The following is a 19,303-nucleotide window of genomic DNA, read 5'->3' as shown; positions in this document are numbered from 1 at the left end:
CGCCAAAAAAAAAAAAAAACAAAAAGAACCTACCGCTTGTAAGCAAACATGAAAATAAAGGTCCGTGTAAAATAGTGTTTTTCATTACAATATCGTTAAAAATGACAAACAAAGTACCATATTGCAAGTCTTAAAAGTGTTTTTCATTACCTTTATAATACAAAAAAAATGTTGCCTTATACCCCTGATATGGCCTGACTCACCGCCACCAAACTCACTGAATTACTAAATCTGCAATTTGAGAGACTGCACTCCCTTGCAACGCAAAACGGATATAATCACATTCTTGTTGAGAAAAAGAATGGTTAACAGACCTCTTCCATTCTCCCTCACACGTGTATTTGGTAATATGGCGACTAATTAACATGCGATCAAGTGCAACAGTACTTTTTAAGAAATAACTTGCACAAGGAATCCAGTCCATTTTAAAATTACCTAATTCAACCTCCTTTATACTGGTATTGAGGCATACATCTGGAAGCTCATATCTCCTGGGTTTCGTAGGATATGGCACCTGCAGTAAGAAGTATCTGTTATTTTCTCATACAGTCAAGGAATAAAACTAAACTAAAACTGTCTCTAAAATCAGCTATCTTTTTTCCCCAAAACTGGAATAATACTTAAACAATCATTAGGTGGATAAAAAATATATACATTTGTTCATTTACCCTCTGGGTGAGGTGGGTTCACTTAGTCTACATCAAAGAAGATAATTGGTCGTCTTACAATGCTTCCACCAAATGCTAATTGGGGATGGAAGATGTTATGCAAGGTTAAGGAGAAATTGAAAGCTGGTTTTGAGCAGAACAGCTGGGAAAGTAGCAAATATTCGATTGCAAAATGCTACAAATGGCTGAGAGAAGGTGAGCAAACTAGATGCCACTGGACAAAATGGGTTTGGAACAAGTTGAGTGTTCCAAAACACTCATCCATCACATGGATTGCTGTCCAGGAAAGACTGAGAACAAGAGCCAAGCTGCATAAATTTGGAGTATGTGATGAGGAGATCTTCTTGCTGTGTGGGTATGAAAGAGAGACAGAAAGACATCTTTTTTTCAGCTGTTCTTACACCAGGCTTCGCTTACAGCACATACTGCAATGGCTAGGAATGACCAGCTTCCCTGCTGCAGGAATTCAGAGAGCTTGGAAAATTTGGGGAAAGCGCTTTAAAGCTGGAAAACAGAGGCAGGTAGGCTATGCAATTCTGGCTGCATTAGTCTATGATATATGGCATGTCAGGAAGGTTTCTGGCAAAAGGCAGTGTGTCGACCTGAAGGTGTAGCTAAGAAGATTAAAACAGATATAGTTTGGAGGGTACAAAGATTAATTGACATAAATGGCTTGTAAAGGATTGTAAATGGTTTCATAGGCTCAAAATAGGAATGTAATGTATGTGATGTTTTGTAGTTGGTGGTTGGTGCTCTTAGGCCCTGTTGGGTCTAAGAAGCAGGGGTATGCCCCGTTGTCTTTGTACAGCTTTTTTGCCTTATTAATATATTTCTTACGTACCTAAAAAAAAAAAGGTTTTATTTTGATGAATTTAGATAAAAAGCTAGATGTGAAACATCCAATAGCAGGGTCGGCAAAAGTTGACCTGACTTGAACCTGACCTTAAAATAGTGGGTTAGGTTGAGTTTTTCGACCCAATTTATTAAATGGGTCAACACTAACCCGATCTGACCTGAAATTTAACAAGTAAGGTTTGGGTTGAAAATTTCAACCTGAAAATCACTTGTGTAACCCGAAAAAAATTAATGAGTCAAAATAAAGTCAAGTCAACCACGAAAATACCCGAACTAATTATAGGGAACTTCGTAACATTTTTTTGAGAAACTAGTCACTAGGGTACAAACTAACAAGCCCAACTAAATTAGCCAAACTTTTGCCCAATTTAAAGCCTAGCTATAATATAAACTTTTTTTCAATCTCACTCTCTCAAATCTCACTTTGAAGAGCTTCCTTGAGGTTTCATTTCAATCTCTCTTTCTCTTAAATCTCTTTTCTCCACACTCCGGAGTCCTTAAAAGTCAAACCATCCAAATTAAACAACTGAATCGAATTCCCCTGTTCTTATTTCTTAAAGAGAATTAATGGAAGAATAATGAACTTTGACGAGAAAGAAATGATTTTGCAACAAAGGTAAGTTTTAATGAAGTTGATAGGAGTTATTTTTCAAGGAGTGATGACAGAGGAGATTGAAACCCCATCATCAAGTATAATGAAATTGACAATGAGACTTTATATATATAGAGAAGGGCGAGAAACAATTGTGACCCTTGGATTAAACAATGAATGGTCAAGATTAAATCTAATTTTTTTTTTTTTTTTTTTTTGGGGGGGGGGGGGTGATTTTCTTCTTCCTCCAGATACTTCCAATGTTAGAGATGAAAGGTTTCCCTCATTCATCAATGGCAGACAAAAGCTCACTATCCTCCCCTTTAAATTTCTCTCTCCTTGCCATTTACTCCTCACCATCTTCATCCATCTTCCTCCTTAGTTCTTGACATTCTTGTGCTTAATATCATCATGGCCAAAAAAATAAAAGCAATGCAAGCTCAAAGAAAAACAGAGGAACGACGTAAAAGTAATACAATCTCACTCCTTAAATTTCTTCCCATAATTGGTCACTCCTCAATTTTCCCCAAATCATTTCATCCTAAAACCTAATTTTCTATCCAGTTTCATAGATTAACCCTTGTTGTGTGTGAAACTTATTATTTCCTCTACGATGAACAAGAATGATATAATTTGGTGGCAGTACTATCAAATTTGTCACCAATTACAGCATGAACAATGGTGGATATTTATAATGTGTTGTTTAATTTACCCATAACACTAATGTATCAATAATGTGATCCCAATGTATTTGCAACACGTTACCAATGTATTCATAATATGTTTCCAAATAATTTTAGAATCTGATAATTCCACTTTTAGTACAATTATCACCTGCTGATGTTAGGCATGAATATAGCGATGAATTATGATTACATTATGGGTTTGAATAAATTAAAGACGTATAATAAATGTAGCTTGAAAAGCAAAATTAAGATGTATCTCCAATGTATCACTAATGTATATGTATTATATTGATGATGTATCTGTAACATATTTATAATGTATCTCTATTTCTCACGTTTCTCAAAATAAGCATACTTCTCACCGATTGGGTTATATATATACCTCCATTTCTGAAAGTTCGGCTCACTTTGCATTTGCACGGTTTCCAATGAACATCTTTGACCATTTATGACTTCGGCTATGTATATGTAAGATTTTTAAAAAGTTGATATTTGACATTTATCAAAAGGGGAATCTAATAAGATCAAAATCATTAATTTATTTTGATTTTATAAATCATAAAAAGTGGTCAAAGTTATATTATTTTGACCACATAAATAGTGAGTCGAACTTTTAAAAACGGAGGTAGTATATATATTATGAGACTTATCAATTTGACAATGCACGGAATCTTTAATTTGTTAATGGATTCAATTGCTTTGGTATAGAATGAGTAGTATTCAATTTGTTATAGACCTTTTAATAATCTTTTTAAAAGTAATTGTTTTATTATCCCTTTCTCGAAAGTGTTTTTGTTAAAAGCTGAAAACCAAAACTAAAATCAGTTTATAGTTTTTTGAGAAACACAAAACTAAAAAACAGATTTTTAACCGAACGATCCCTTAATTAAATGATTGTCAATTTGCTCCAAGGTAAGAGATAGACCCTCTATTTATCAACACAATGAAACCATTATGGAAAGTCGATTCCATATTTCATTTGACATTAAGCAACTACTCTATGATGAGTCGCTTTTAATTCAGTTTGGAGAAAACTATCTTCTGGATTTTGGTTCGATCTGATCCAAAACCCTTTAGAAATTTGTCTTTGACCTAACTGTTTTTTTTTTTTTTTGTTTTAAAATATGCGTATAAACAATTAAAATATCTAATTTTCACCATTATTATGTTTGAAAAGTTAATGTATTACTAACTATTTAGCATTAAGTTTCTAGAAAAAAAGACCTTTAAGAATTAGATTCCATTATTTATTTTACCTACTTTAATTTATTGTCACCAAACTTATTAAAAAAGGCAAAGGTTTAAAGAAGTACGAAAAAGATCCAAATTGATCTGATTCAGGGTTTGGAACAGTTTTTTCGGTCCAGTTTGGTTTCAGTCCAAGCAAATTGGTCAGGCCTTGTGTTTAAAATTTCTATTTTTGGTGCCCTACGGCTTCGTAAAAGAGGTGGAAAATTCATAGGCAAGCAACATCACCTTACCTTAGAAGTATGAATCATTACCAAGAAGTATGAACATTAAATGCTTTCTTACAAAGAAATACATGAAATATTACTCTGGAAAAGTTAACCATACTAACCATCAGGTAAAGCTTTTGTAGCTGCTGAAAGGAATTGAGAAGGCGAGGAAAACTCTTGACCATGTCAACTTCAGGATCTTCCCTCTCAAAAAATAAACTTAACCACACAACGTGCCGAAATGATGTGGATGGGTGAGTAGGTATCACATGCATCTGAAACAAAAGAGAATTATAGTGAATCTAGAGAAAGCACACTAGCCAATAACAAAAGACAAACAGTTAAAAGTTTTTCACGCACCAGAGAATAAGGTGCTTCAAGAAAAAGTGTTTCTAGAGAAGGATTAGAAGTATCCATATCTCTGATAATACATTCTGCTCCTTTGTAGTTTTTATCTATGAGAGCCACATTGCTGCTCTTCAGCTTTGTGGCACTCAAGAAAGAGAATTTTACAATTGCTCTACCAACAAAATCAAAGAAGTTTAGACTCTTGGCATTAAGTTCAATTTCACGCAAGTCTGAACCATCATGAATCGCCAAAGAGCTCAGTCGCTGCAAATTTTCACCAATGCACAATTTTTCAGGAAGATTACACCGCCTAATTCGTAACCATTCAATTGTTGAAGAAGTGGAAAGCATCCATTGTAACTGATTTTCCTCTAAAGCAACAAACAATAAATCCAGGCGAACCAAATTATTGAACCTGAAGTCACTATGAAGCTTCAAGTTGCAAGCATCGAGACGTAGATCCTTCAAACAAGGAAAACAGGAAAGATTGGAGCTTGTGATAGGATACATATTCTTGGGCCTAGAGGGATTTTGAATGCTGTTTTGTAGTAATGAACAAAAATGGTCATAAGTAATGAACTGGAGGGTAAGGCTTTGTATACATTTTTTAGAAGCAAAACTAATCCAGTGGTCTACATGACCAGCATATTCCTTCTTAAAGTTAAATGAAATGCGAAAAGATGAGATATCTTGATTGTGATAATCTCGTAAGACCTTATTCACCCAATTCACATAATTTAGTAAGCCTTTGTATCTTGACATTACCGACCATTCCAGGTCAAGTTTTGGTAACGATAACCAGATATTTTTCCACCTTTTTGATAATGTACTCGTTCTCACAACATCACGTAATTTCAAATGTGTGAGAATGTAAGACAAGATCTCATCTGGGAGGTCAGTGAGGCAATCCCCGTGATTAAGAGAAATCGGAATCTCACCATCTAGTTTCTCGAAGTTATCATCGGATGTATTGTCAACCTATTCAACAGAATCTTAGCCCAAGAGTAATTCAGTAATTTCAAAATTCAAAGATATAAAATTAAAAAAAAAATGTGATACCTTGCTAGGGTCTGTGTTTTTTTTTGGTGGTTAGAGAGCCATAAGGGTGGGGGTGAGAATCGATTCCAGAAACTCCTAAAATCGAGAGGGAAGCTCTAACCACTGGAGCGATCCCAGGATTCCTTTTTGCTAGGGTCTGTGTAATTGTTCATAATACATCTGAGACGCCTCGCGCAATGTCCACAGAAAACAGCTGCAGTAATTATTAAATGTGGAGACATTCCTGGTACTGGTAGAATAGACAATATTCTGCGGATTAAAAATGTTCAATCATTAATTATTAACAGCATATATCAGAAGAATTCAAGTTTTAACCAAAATTTTGAGCTTAATTTCACTGTAATAATACAACAAAACAGAGACAGATTAAATTCACTAATTTTGGGCTTCAGTGAGATTTAGTTCAATCAATCCACCACTTATGGAAAATCAAATGTCAAAGGTGAAAACTTTATTGAAGAGTTGACAAACGGAAAAGCCCTAATCATCGAAATTAATTCAATTAATCCAATACATATGAATATCAAGTGTCAAAGATAAAAGAAATTGAAAATCTCTAATTTGGGCTATTTGATTATCTCGAAAAATCCATAATTTTAGGGATATTTGATTCAATAATCGAATTAGGCTCATAATTTTCTTTTCTTTTGGTTATGATGTTTCATAATCTTAGAACTTAGAACCAATAGTTGAGATTTTGGAACCCTACACTTAATGCATTGACAATTAAATTAGATTGTGAAATTAATATAATGATAACAGAAACCAAACAACTTACCTCAGAAGCAGCTTCACTGGGGGAGTAGGTTCATAGGAGTACGTCACTTCCATGGAGAACGTTGAGTGCTCTCCATCTCCAATGGATAGAAGGGTTCGCGGCCTTGAAGCCCTATTCAAATCCATGACCTGCCACATTTAGATACTTAGATCTGTGACATCTGCCTAATAACTTATTGGGGCGGGTTTTATACCATTGTTCAACTAGATTAGCTCATACGGAGTAATAAATCAATTAATCATTAATAATTATATACTCCCTGCGTTACGAGTTACTCCCAACAAACAAAAAGGGAGTTTGCGGACTCCTAAGCAAAATATCTTAAGTGAGATTATTGAAAAATAAGAGGATGTACTTAGTATTAATCCAACCCAATAAAAAAATAAAAAATAATTAAACCAAAATAAAAACCACCACCCAACACCACGATACCACCAACACCACCTGGCCGCAGCACCACGATACCACCACCACCACCCAGCACTGTACCACCATCCAGCAACACCATAATTGAACGACCCACCACACGAACCACCCACAATCAAACCGTCCACCACACAAACCACCCAAAATCGAACCACCAAGCACCACCACCCAGCACCATGAAACATTGAAACCTGAACCACGAACCAGCACCACCACCTATCACGAACCACCTAGCACGCACACGAACCACCCATCAAGCCCACAACAAACGCAGCAAGCACAAAAACTGCCAAATCTGAAAAACCAAGCGAATTCACAACGAACCACAAACACACAACCAACCAACAACCAACCCACAAAACCCATGAACCCACAACAACCACGAACCCACGAACACACAATCAACCACGAACCCACAAAAACCCAGCGAACCCACAACCAACAACGAACCCAAAAACCCTTCTCCATCAACAACTAAAGCTTTAAGTTGTCAAATTTAACCATCAAAACTCTAGATCTAGAGTTTTTATGGTTAAAATTTTCCATAAAACCTTCAAATTTGAGCTTCTATGGCAATGACGAATCAACAAGAAGCGGAAGAGAGAGAAAACGGAGGCGGCGACAAGCAAGGGGACAACGGTTGTTATATCCGATGAAGGTAGTAGTGTCCATTGAAGGATGCGGTTGAATTTCTGAGTAGATGAAGATATAGAGGAGATCGGTGGTAGTGTTGGTGGTGGTGGTGGTGGTTGTCAATGAAGGTGATGTTGAATTTAGAGGTGATGATTTTGGAGTTTTTGTGGAAATGGTTAAGTTAATCAATGTTAATATGTTATGTTTAAGTTAACAAGCTAAAATATGCACGCCATGCGTGCACAATATACCACATACATACATGATATTTTATGAAAATTAAGAGTTGAAATTATTTTTGCATACATATTGTAGATTTACTTGGAGATAATGCTGTAATAAAATTACAATATAAAAAACATAAAAAATATCCTTAGCAATTGTTGATTTATGTATTTCATTCATTTGTGTCTTATCCAGTTCACCGTTTGGAATAAAGGCTATGAGTTAAACTTATCCCCACCTAGCATCCACATATTGTTGAATCTCATTGTGTTCAGCCCCTGTTCGAACTTCCATTGAAACACGATCTACACCCTTATGCACATACTTGTACAAATATTTGACACTCTTGATGCTACTACAGATCTCTACATTGATATGACAATCATATTTTAGTAGCAACCATGAATTATATGGAACAACCCAACCATTATCAACGAAGGTTGCACTATTCTCATGTAAAGGCACTGGCGAACGATCACCACGACGACGATAAATAGGATATGAGTTCTTGCCTTGGACTGTGCTTTCTACAAAGGGTTTAGGAAATTTACGTTTACAAACCCCATTTTCCATGCAAGAAGAATTTCGACGACCTTCGCCACACGGATTATGGATCATATGCTTCAAAACAACATCGTATAATCGTGGTTCTTCATCTCTATCAGGTATCTCGGCTCTCACAAATGTGTCATACTCTTCCGGAGATTTTGGTTTGTCTTTTTCGTCCAAAATGAGCAGCATGTGAACATGTGGCAAGCCTCTTTTTTGAAACTCAATGACATAGACATAGGCAATAACCTTCCCTAGAGCGCCTTTTTCTACAACGTCCATCTTGAATTCCTCAAATTTTGCATGGAATATTCTGGTGATTAAGTCGGGACGATCTTGTGCTATTTGACCTGGCAATAGCTCATCTACAATTTCTCTCCACGATGGGTTGCATGTCATTGTCAAAAACAGGTATGGTTTTCCATAATGTGTAACTAATGCCATTGCATCTTGAAATCTTTGATTCATGTCTCTTGGACACCCGACAAACGAAGAAGGTAGAACGGTTGTTTTCCCGGCATTCTCTTTAATTACTACATAATAACAGTAAAATTAAAATTAAAGGCAAACAACATATTTAAGAAAAGAACCTGGATTGAGTTCTCCGACATCTAAACAATCTTGAAGTCCCTGATACAATTCAGCTCTAATTGTATCTTGATTATCTCGAATCCATCTTAGCTTATTTGCCTCAATTTTCACAAACATGTCAACAATGAATTGTTGAAATAAGCGCCCTGCCATTAAGATGATGGAGACATATTGTCGTACCTACAATCAATAAAGTATTGTTAAAATATGAGAAAATAATATAAATCTACGTGTTAATCCGAGAGAGGAGTGTACTTTACTTGAATGATGATAAGCGTAGAATGCTCGGCAAGGTATGGTTCTTCCATTATTATCAAGACTGTTTATCGACCATCCATAAGAACCGTATGGAAATAGTAATGGATATTGAAGGGGATCATAGTATCCAGCAGTATCCATCACATTCATTAATTGGCCAGAGGTTGATTGAACTAAAATATCTCTTGGATTTAAGTTCGCAACCTCTTCTCCTCCGACAATCACAGGCGCAACTTGAGAAGCAGTTGGAAGACAATATTGTGGTCGATCTGATGGTTGTTCATTAATACGGAGTGCACAATCTTGTATGTTTCCTTGTTGAGCCAAACTTCGAAGATTATGAACAAAAGGATTGCACCGATCAAGGATGTGATCCGTGCCATTTATGGCACCTTTAGGCTATGTTTTCTTTATATTTCTATGCTCCTTTGTAGTCGTTTATTTCGTGTTTTTAGAGAATAATGCTCGATTCGCGTGTTTTTGTGTTAGTTTAGAGAAATGCATGCTTTTAATGGTTTTCTTATCATTTTATTCATTTCTCGGCTATTTCTCTTGCTTCTATGTTTCTTTGTGTTGTTTTGTAGGTACGTCGCGGGCTATATGCATGGGAATTGAAAATAGCACCCACTAGGATCAATATGCACTTTTCGGAATTGAATTTGAGTTTGAAACAAAGGAAAACGAAGGATTGCAAAGTATCAAATAGGACCTTTGTGCATTGTTTCAGCCATATCTCAAGTTCTACAGATCGGATTGATGTGATTCAAGTTGGGTTGGAAACTAGACTTAAAGAGATTTCCAATGATAGGTCGCACGCCCTCATACGATTCATAGATTGAGAGTTACAGCCTTCCGAAGTTAGCCTTGAAATTCTTCCGCGGGCGCGGGCTACAGTACCCGCGGGCGCGGGGTTGCTGCAGCTCCAAAACTGCCGTTTTTGGGCAGTAAGCACCCGCGGTTGTCCCGAGGGCTCCCTGAGGGCGCGGGCGCGGGCTTGGGCCGCGGGCGCGGCTATCGGGGTGTCCGTTCTTCTCCGCGGGCGCGGCCGATTTCTCCGCGGGCGCGGGTTTTTGGGTCTTTTACGATTTTAAGCTTCTTTTCTCCTTTTGTTTATATAGTTTTTGGTTTCCTTTATTCTTCATTCATGTAATTCTTTAGTTTTAGCTTAGTTTTCTCTCTCTTAGGTTGAGAGCTTCTCTCTCTAGATTAGGCTAGTTTAGGAGTAGTTTTAGAGAGAGAAAGTGAAGAATTTCAATGGTGATTGAGAGATTGAAGATGCAAGTGTGACAATTGTGTTGGAGATCTTCCTAATTATCAATGAGCATTTCTAAACTCTATCTCATTCAATTGCTTTGTTTAATTTGATGTTTGTTTGGTTTGATTTTGATATTTGATGTTTGATTAGAGTAATTGTTCTTGATATTTTGTTGATTCTTGTTTTCTATAGTTGATAGTAGATTTGATGATGATGTTTCTTAAGTAGTTTACTTGCTAGGGTTTGGGTAAACATGTGTGATTGATGGATTGAGATTGATTTGGAAATTTGAGTAGTTCTTGTGTTGTGATTAAATTGATTCATAGAGGTTTGCATGTTGCATAAGTTTGATTGGAGTAGCTAACCATGATTGCTAGCATTGATTGCATGATTGAATTGATTGACATGACCACTTGATATCGATTTGATCATAATTAGTTGAGTATTTGATTATGTTTCTTCATATTGTTTAGCACTAGAGAAATCTATGTTAGAGAGTGTGAGGATGATTAGTTGAATTCCCCTAATTGCTCCTACTATTTGTCACTACTACAAAAAGCGTGTTTTCTGGACGCTTTTTTGGCCTTTTTTCGACGCTAAAAAGCGTCGAAAAATTATTTCTCGACGCTGAAAAAAAGCGTCGAAAATCTGTGAGTCGAAAATTATTCAAGGACACAAAAAAGCGTCGAGAGTCTCGACGCTTTTTAGTGTCCAAACTAATATACGAAGCGTCGAAAATTACGTATTTCGCGCATTATCCCAAATGTGTGTAGTTTTTTAGCGACGCTTTTTGTTGTCCACATAATCAAATTTAGCGACGCTTTTTGTTGTCTTGCGTTTATTCGTGTCAGCCTATGGTATGGCAGGAAACTCTTTGAAAATGCGCAAATATGTAGACATTAAAAAGCGTCTAGAATTTTTTTTAAGCTTTTTTTTTCCTTTTATTAAAATATTACCATCATATATACATTATAGTTATTTAAGTTTATCATAAATTAAATTAATAACATTAAAATTAAAATAAACAAATATTCTATATAACTAGATCAGATTAAAAAAAAAACAATAATTAATAAACAATAATAAGAGTACGTAGTTAATTACCAAATTTATAAAAGAAAACATCAACACAATTAATAAAAATAATAATAAAAAAAGTCGCATATTATAGTAGCTTGTCCGATCCCTAAATAAATACATCACTAACATAAATAAGACTAAAAACCAAAATAGATAGATGACGGCGTTATAAACGATTTAGTCTCTTGTTTTGATGCTCAAGTGTCCCGACCTATTCTCTTGTTGCACCTACATTGCCTTTTCCAATCTTCAAAAAAAAAAAAAAGTATAAATTAGTACATTACACAATATAGGCTTATACACACACACACACACACAAGCTCTAAATTTCACACACACTCACAAGCATTTTTGAATTTCACACACAAGCATTACACAAACGTCTTTGAGAATGCCAACACTTACAACAGGAATCTTATAAACGTCAGGCAGACAGTCTTATAACAACAATCTTACACACACACACACACACACACAAGCACACACACACACACAAGCATTACCCAAACATTAGGCTGGTTGTCTAAGGGGGATGCCAAAGGATGAGGCCACCTCAAAAAAGAATTGGGGATTATTCGATGCAAATGGGAAGCCAGTCTATATCAGTATGGGTCTGTTTTGTCTAATAATACGACAAACCAGACTTATTGTACTGCAAGAGATGGAGTTGACAAGAGGATTGTTCCCCTTTATTGCAGGCGAGCCTTGCTATGAACCTGATAAGATACTACTTATGCTTTCAACACTTATTATCAGAGCACAGGAAAAGCACTCAACATTTTAAGTGAAGTTCACATTTTTGCTTAGTAATTATACTAGTGCCTGAAGAAATATAAGAAGAGGATCCTAATCATCTATTGAGATAAGATACTATCAAATAACATGTGCACAAAGATGACCTTATAGGACTAGAAAATGCTAATCATTCATATCATAATAGTATAATCAATCATTAATTGAAAACCATATGTGCGTTTTATTTTAAAAAAATCAAACTGCCAAGAAAGAAACATCAATGATTTCCCCCTGAAGACAAGTTAGCTGACATATTGGAAGCTAACATGTTAGCTAAACAAAGGGAAACAGATTGGAAGTTGACATGTTAGCTAGTAAGTGTTGAGAAAAAACAGGACAAAACCATTCTGTTGGATTCAGGTTCTTTAGGTAAAGTATTCATTCTCCCTTAAAAACTCAAGAGCTATTTCTTATGTATTAAATGAATCCCCAAATCTCATTATATTGCTGATCTATTCTGTGAACATTATCAGAGCGGCTCACAATATCTAAAGCAGCCTCAATCTTTGCTCAACCTTAGCAAAGAAATCCCACACATTCATTAGTATAGAACTACAAATAAAATAATATTCCATTCCATCATGCTTTATATCATGGTTTTAGACTCAAATATAGCAGCATGATATAGCAGCAAAAGAAGGAAGATAAGTCGTAGACATCTCAGGCATTCAGCTTAGGCAGGGGAGCAGGATAGCAAGCAGCAGGGGAGCAGGACAGCAAGCAGCAAGGGAGTAGGGAAGACAAGCAGTATAAATGGATTCAGTTCTGAATTCAGTTCTGAAATCAGTTCTGGATTCAGTTCTGAATTTAGTTCTGAATTCAAACTTCCAAAAAATCAGGTCTAAATTCAGTTCTAAATTCAGTTCTGAATTCAGTTCTAAATTCAGTTCTGAATTCAGTTCTGGATTCAGTTCTGAATTCAGTTCTGGATTCAGTTCTGAACTTCAGATCTGAATTCAGTTCTGGATTTCAGCTTTGATTTCAGTTATAAAGAAAAATGTGACTTTGTTACCTGATGTTTTGCCTTTCCTAAGAATTCAGATGCTTTGTTTAGAAGTCCCGAAGATGCATTCCCTTGACGAACTTAGCTTTGTCAAAGTAGAATCCTAGTAGTTTTATAAGCTCACAAAAATGATTTCTTTTATTGATTCAAGTCTAAATAACACAAGATTGGACACAATCACAACAACGAACACACACACACACATACACACACACACACAAGATAGGACATAAACACATCCATGAAGATAGCTGGGGCAGCATCTCAGTCAACAAAGGAAGGCAGTAGCGAGTTTGCAATAACACCTCAATGCGTGCAACAGCAGCATCAAACAATAACAGCAGGAACATCAAACAAGACCAAAAACAGAACAACAATTAATAATAAAAGCAACAACATATAGGTACCTGCAACACCCAACCTGTTGCCAAGCAACCAGCCATGACGCTGCCAATGTGGCTGCTATATTATGTCAGCAAGACAAGAGCATCAGGGAGATCAAGTGAAGAAAAAACTTCTTCAAAACCTCTTAATCACAGTCCCTAGTACGTCTTTAAAAAAAAAGAATGGAAGAAAGCAAACCAAAAGAACTTTAACACTATATTTGATGCATAGATCTAGAGGAGGAATTAATTATTAAATTGTAAAATCATATTAACACCAACAAAATTACAAGTAACATTTGCTAGGTAAAAGCAACAACCAAAGATGAATTGAACTTGATTAAAACTAACGAAAAAAAAATCTATCAAACATCCAATTAAAAGGAACAAGAAAATTACAATTCCGGTTTGGTTCTCTTTGCTTCACTACTTACTACTTCTCAAAATCACAACTTTTCTTTAGGAATTTACTTCAAAATCACCAATTCAATCGATTGTATATAAACGTCTTTTAAATTCGCACATGAAATCTACAATTCAATCGATTGAATATAAACTTCTTTTAAATCGCAAGAATATATTCAAAAATCAAACAACATCAGATCATAATTTTGTGATAATATTGAAAAAAAAAGTTGCTAAAAAAACACGGATACTAAATTTACCCACTGACACCCCTTACCCAGCGTCGAGGCAATAACGTCGAAAAATCACTCATTTTGTAGTAGTGTTACAAAAGATATGATTCCAACTTATACTTCATTCGTTACTAGTTGTAGTGGAACAAATTTGCTCATTTCATCACAAAAAAACCTCTATTAATCTCCAATTTAGCTGCTCCTTAATCTGATTGCAAGGGAGCATAAAACAAAGTTCACATTGTGAGCAATCATTGTTGGCCTTGAATTCACAATACACCCTTTGATGTTTCTGGATCATTGGCAGGAACTAGTGGTTTAGGGTGTATCCTAGGATGACAGAAGCACATAAACAGTTTGAAGAAATAAGAATCACAACACATGAAAACTACAACGTGCAGATGCATAAGACACATTTCTTTTTAATTGAGAGAGGGAATCTAGGGGGATAATTAAGAGAGGGAAAGTTGTAGTTTCACACCTGAAACTTCAGTAGGGCCAGACACTCATATCCAAGTCTGAGTTAACAAAGTTTTTGATAAACCTATATAAAGAAGATAGAAAACCGCACAGCTCAATAGAAAACAGTAGTTAAAATATAATAGATAACACTAACTTCAGAGCAACCATAGGGGGCATATGTTGCACTTAAACGGTTAATCCCCTCTTACATGGATCAATTCAAAATCTTCTTATTTAAACATTTCATGTATACATATAGTGGACATGGTATTGCATCAACCAAATCATATAGTCAATATTCAGTTCAATGGATATTTTAATAGTAATTAATAAGGATATGCATGGCAAAACTACTATATTACTACCTTTACCTTGTCGGTGTGTGTTCAATAAAGAACTAGTTTACTTGTGAAGTTGTGGAAAGTATAGCGAGCTTATATATATGAGTGTGCATATGTGCTAATCAGAAAATAGTAATCAACCTGAAACTTTTTCTAATAATGGGAATTTATATGAAACAATAATTATTGTTGGGGATTGATAACTGATGAGTGACATTTTATGTCACTCTTAGGATAGTGTTTATGCCTTGTTTTAGCTTGTCTTAGGGTGTTCTGCAGTTGTTTTGTTCAAATAATGCGTGCATACATGTCTCGATGTATTTTTAATGAAATCGTGTATATTGTTGAATGCTTGCCTTCATTGCGTGTTTGCACCGTTCCCTATACCTTATTGCTTCCCTTGGTGTTTGTGCTTAGGTATTTGAAGTCTTGGATTGCAAAGAAGAAGCCAAGGAAGCATGAGAGAAGAATCGAAGAAAGCAAGGTGCAAGGGCGCGAATAATGTGCGGGCGCGCAGCCCTGTGAGAACCCGCGCAAAATTGGCGAAATTGCAAAATCGAGGCAGAAAGTTTTGCGCGGCCTGTGCGCGACATGTGCGCGGGCGCACACCCACACCGCGCGGGCGCGCAGCTACGGTGCGCGGGCGCGCATCCAGCAGCACGGGCGCGCACACCCAAGCACAAGCCGCACAACCCACAAATGCGCGGGCGCGCAGCTACATTGCGCGGGCGCGCAGGCCGCTGAGAGGGAGCGCAGGCCGCTGCGAGGGCGCACGCGCGGGCGCACAACTACCATGCGCGGGCGCACAGCGGGTCCTGTTCAGCGTTTTTTGCGCGATTCTTTATATATTGCGGGGCTTGTTTTGTACGGGAGAACTTCATTCTTTTAGATTTTTTTTCCCTTGTTTTAGGAGAGATTCTCTCTCTAGGTTTAGCTTAGGATTAGAGTAGTTTAGAGAGAGAAAGTGAGGGTTTCACCATTGTTAAGCTTGGATTTTGAAGAAGAAGATTGATCATCTTGTTTGTAGACTTTCATCTTCAATCAATGAGAATCTCTAACTCTCTCTCCTCTATTTTTATTTGCTTTCTTTTGATTATTGTTTTTGTTGTTGGTATTGCTTGTTAATCATGTTGATTCTTGATTATTTGTTGATTAATCTTGTTGTTATCATGATTAGTGAGTAATTTCCCCATTAAGGGGATGGTTGTGGTGTAGTTGGATCTTGAGCATGTTCTAGGTTAGAATTGATTTATTTGTGACTAAAGTCTTTATATGCTTGATATTCTTCAATCTTCTTGCAAGTGCACATTGTTGGTTGATTAAAGGTGAATCTTTGCTAACAAGGAACGGAAGTTGACTTAGCTAAGGTTCATTATTATCGATTGTTATTTAATAGTACCTCCTAGTATATGGTTCTAATGTGGAAGCATAGAGGCTATGTTAGGAGAAGCCAATTGACCCCGGAAGGCGGCTAGATTGGATCCATTATTTCGATATTTGAGCATGTTTAGTTCATAATTAATTCAATTTCTATGCCTTTGTTTATGTTCAAGTGAATGCTATTCCTAAACCATTTCCCTTAATGTTTTATTTCTTGTTTTAGCATATTTAGACTTTAGTTTATTTATCTCCTATTCCGGACTAGCTTATTTGTCGATAACATTTGGTGGTGTTTATCCGTTCTCTGTGGTTCGACCCCTATGCTTGCCTTATACTCGTATTAGGTTTGTTTAGGTTGTATAAATTGTATTTGATCTAGGGATAGACAATTGACGACGCGTTTATTCCCTCGTCAATAACCTGTGAAGAACCCAAGTAAGGAGCCACCTCTTGCTCTTTTGACCTCTTACTGAAAAATTCCTCTTACTCTTTACACCTCTTGCTGATAAATTGCCTCAGTGTATGTAACGACTAACGAATCCTTTTAAGTCACTTCATATTCTGTAAAGCACCAAAATCAATCATTTCAATGCAAGAACACAACCATAGTTCTTCTTTAATAACAGTTATATATAATTAACTAGAGGAAAAATAGACTAAAACAAATAAGAAAAGCCAAAGTATTCATTTTAGCAAGCCCACCCAACTCAACGCAACAACCCACACAAGCGTCGAGTAAAAATAACAATCCCGCTGCGATAGAATCAAGTCAGCAGACCACATAAAAGTTCCAGAAGGTATAACTCCTAGCACAAAATTCCAAATTGAGAAATTCTTGAGCCTAGGTTGGATAACTTTTTGAGATCTATAACTTTCATGAAGGGACTAGAGACTAAAAATGACTGCAGGTCTTTAATTTTTGGGACAAACAGAACTACAGCTACAGGACAACGATAAAATAACAGCAGCAACAATATAGCGCCGCGACAAAACTAAAAAAACTCCAAGCTATGGTTTCTCTTCTCACTATAAAACACCAACACAACCAGACATAAAGAGATACGACCTTCCACAAAAAGTAAATGTTGAAGAAAATGTTGCTACCCAAAAGACAGTTTGATTTTCATAAATAACAAGTGTTTTATGATCAATACATATAGTATAAAGGTAGGATAAAATGGAAATTCTAAACATTTATTAACTAGTAACAACCTTACTCGATAGAATAGCCTAATAACCAGACATCAGTTATGTTTTTGTTTTTTAAGACTACAACCATTACCTAAGCATGTTTATTATTTCAGTCTAGCTTAAAAAAATCTGCAACTACAACTAAACAAAGTACATTTGATCACTTTTAGACTTACCGAGAAGGGCACTAATATTGGATTCAATGTGAGCCTCCTGGTCTTCCAAACGCGTAGCAGAAACATGATTCTCCCATCGAATAAGGGTTGGAATACCCTTGAGGCTAAAACCTTGACCCTCCAAGGGTGGTAAGGGGTCTTTCAAGTTGGCCTATCTCCTGCATAAGCTCTCAAAAGTGTAGCCTTTATCAACATTACAGCAACAGAGTGTAGTAGAAGGGTTATTTGTCAGCCAAAAAGAGGATGCAATTTGATTTGATATTTGCAATTAACTTCCTCTTTGAATTTATTGAACACCCCATTGAAGCTTGCTACTGTAGGATCCATTAACTTTTGCCCCCTCTTATTTTCCTGATAATTTTATCAAAAATATTAGAATAATGGCAATTTATCTTATCTTCTACAAAAAATTTAGAACAATGGCATATCATTTTGTTTTGAAATGCGCCAAAAAAACTAGAACTTCAATCAATTCACATGGATATAATCTTCTATTCTCACTTTGAACCCAATAAGTCAACAATAGCCATCATCCAAGAAAAAAACGTGAAAACTGTTAGGAAGAATCAGAATAGACATAAGCATCAATAACGCGACTCATCAAAAAAAAAAAAAAAAGAACAGTTAAACAAACTGTAATATCAAACAATGTTCCCCTTTTATTTTATTTTATTTTTTAAGAATCAAACAACGATCTTCATTCGTATAAGTTCTAATGTGTGAATAATGGTTAGTTGTTCTAAACTAAAACGGTAGCACAAAAAATTGAAATAAACAATATACATAATAAAACCCTAAAATTTGTATTGTTCATGAATCAAACCAATATCTTCCAATAATTTTGTAACATTATTGAAAATGAAAATTCTAAAACCAATCAATAACTCAATTTTAAATAGGAAAAAACGAATAAATAAGAACAGATGTACCTCAATGTTATCTATCGGCACAGAGATGCCGAAATCCAATACAACTGCAGATGAGTAGAGAAGCTATGATAATGAAAGGAGAACAAGATCTATAAGTGAAGTCCAAGATTAAATGAATCTCTTTGAAGAATTCAGAATGAAATTGAGATGAATAAGTTAGGGTTGAGAAGAGGAACAAAGGGATTTTTGTAAATTTGTTGGGTAATTCATTTTAATCCCAAATCTCAGAACCGTGGGTTTGGAAACTACGCGTGCAACACACGTGATAGAATTGCCGACGCTTTTTCCCGTCGACGACCATAAAAAGCGTCTAAAAAATGCGGATACTATATTTATAAGCTGACGTTCATGGTCTAGCGTCGAGGCTTTAGCGTCTAAAAAACACTCCTTTTGTAGTAGTGTGTCTTTGCATTGCTTGGATTGCTTGACTCCCTAATTAGCTTGGTTATCATGAATGCATGTTGATCCTCATTCCCTAGTGTTTCATTTGTTTGATTCTTGATTTAGGAAGTAGAATAGCGCTACCTTTCACCTTAGACTTCGAC

At 36.0% G+C, this 19,303-nt stretch overlaps 2 protein-coding genes and 1 long non-coding RNA gene across 6 annotated transcripts; all 3 read right to left on the bottom strand.

The window, feature by feature from the left end:
- Window positions 1-55: 55 nt before the first annotated feature.
- Window positions 56-7,690, bottom strand: LOC145591325 (uncharacterized). Of its 3 annotated transcripts, none has more exons than XM_081647755.1 (5): window positions 6,444-7,690; window positions 5,666-5,914; window positions 4,619-5,598; window positions 4,381-4,533; window positions 56-514 (listed from the first exon to the last, which is right to left on the bottom strand). In XM_081647755.1, the coding sequence occupies exons 3-5, from the start codon at window positions 5,366-5,368 to the stop codon at window positions 215-217; spliced, it is 1,203 nt and encodes a 400-aa protein (XP_081503881.1). In that variant the 5' UTR covers window positions 5,369-5,598; window positions 5,666-5,914; window positions 6,444-7,690; the 3' UTR covers window positions 56-214. The 3 variants fall into 3 exon arrangements, with proteins under 3 accessions (XP_081503881.1, XP_081503879.1, XP_081503880.1); XM_081647753.1 differs by having other exon boundaries at window positions 4,619-5,584; XM_081647754.1 differs by having other exon boundaries at window positions 4,619-5,914.
- Window positions 7,691-7,955: 265 nt separating this feature from the next.
- LOC145591660 (uncharacterized) lies at window positions 7,956-9,275 on the bottom strand. The gene is made up of 3 exons (XM_081648172.1): window positions 9,123-9,275; window positions 8,867-9,047; window positions 7,956-8,809 (listed from the first exon to the last, which is right to left on the bottom strand). The coding sequence occupies exons 1-3, from the start codon at window positions 9,273-9,275 to the stop codon at window positions 7,956-7,958; spliced, it is 1,188 nt and encodes a 395-aa protein (XP_081504298.1).
- Window positions 9,276-11,517: 2,242 nt separating this feature from the next.
- Window positions 11,518-18,979, bottom strand: LOC145591324 (uncharacterized). Of its 2 annotated transcripts, XR_014102292.1 has the most exons (7): window positions 18,759-18,979; window positions 17,830-18,180; window positions 16,883-17,023; window positions 14,761-14,823; window positions 13,666-13,809; window positions 13,268-13,361; window positions 11,518-11,707 (listed from the first exon to the last, which is right to left on the bottom strand). It is a non-coding gene; the product is annotated as an uncharacterized LOC145591324 (long non-coding RNA). The 2 variants fall into 2 exon arrangements; XR_014102293.1 differs by lacking the exon at window positions 13,268-13,361.
- Between the last annotated feature and the right edge of the window lie 324 nt (window positions 18,980-19,303).

This window comes from Chenopodium album, chromosome 18 (assembly GCF_948465745.1).
Source record: "Chenopodium album chromosome 18, dcCheAlbu1.1, whole genome shotgun sequence".
In the NCBI taxonomy this organism is placed as follows: Eukaryota; Viridiplantae; Streptophyta; class Magnoliopsida; order Caryophyllales; family Amaranthaceae; genus Chenopodium; species Chenopodium album.
This window is presented reverse-complemented; position numbering and strand designations above follow the sequence as displayed.

What these genes read in the sequence shown, in the direction of transcription:
- LOC145591660 (XM_081648172.1), bottom strand. Translation starts at nt 9,275, where the DNA reads ATGAATGTGATGGATACTGCTGGATACTATGATCCCCTTCAATATCCA. An exon ending in CTTATCATCATTCAAGTAAA is followed by an intron (nt 9,048 to 9,122) that starts GTACACTCCTCT and finishes TATTGATTGTAG; the next exon opens with GTACGACAATATGTCTCCAT. An exon ending in TGTCGGAGAACTCAATCCAG is followed by an intron (nt 8,810 to 8,866) that starts GTTCTTTTCTTA and finishes GTTATTATGTAG; the next exon opens with TAATTAAAGAGAATGCCGGG.
- LOC145591325 (XM_081647754.1), bottom strand. Translation starts at nt 5,368, where the DNA reads ATGTCAAGATACAAAGGCTTACTAAATTATGTGAATTGGGTGAATAAG. An exon ending in TTGAAGCACCTTATTCTCTG is followed by an intron (nt 4,534 to 4,618) that starts GTGCGTGAAAAA and finishes CTTTTGTTTCAG; the next exon opens with ATGCATGTGATACCTACTCA. An exon ending in TACAAAAGCTTTACCTGATG is followed by an intron (nt 515 to 4,380) that starts GTTAGTATGGTT and finishes TTCTTACTGCAG; the next exon opens with GTGCCATATCCTACGAAACC.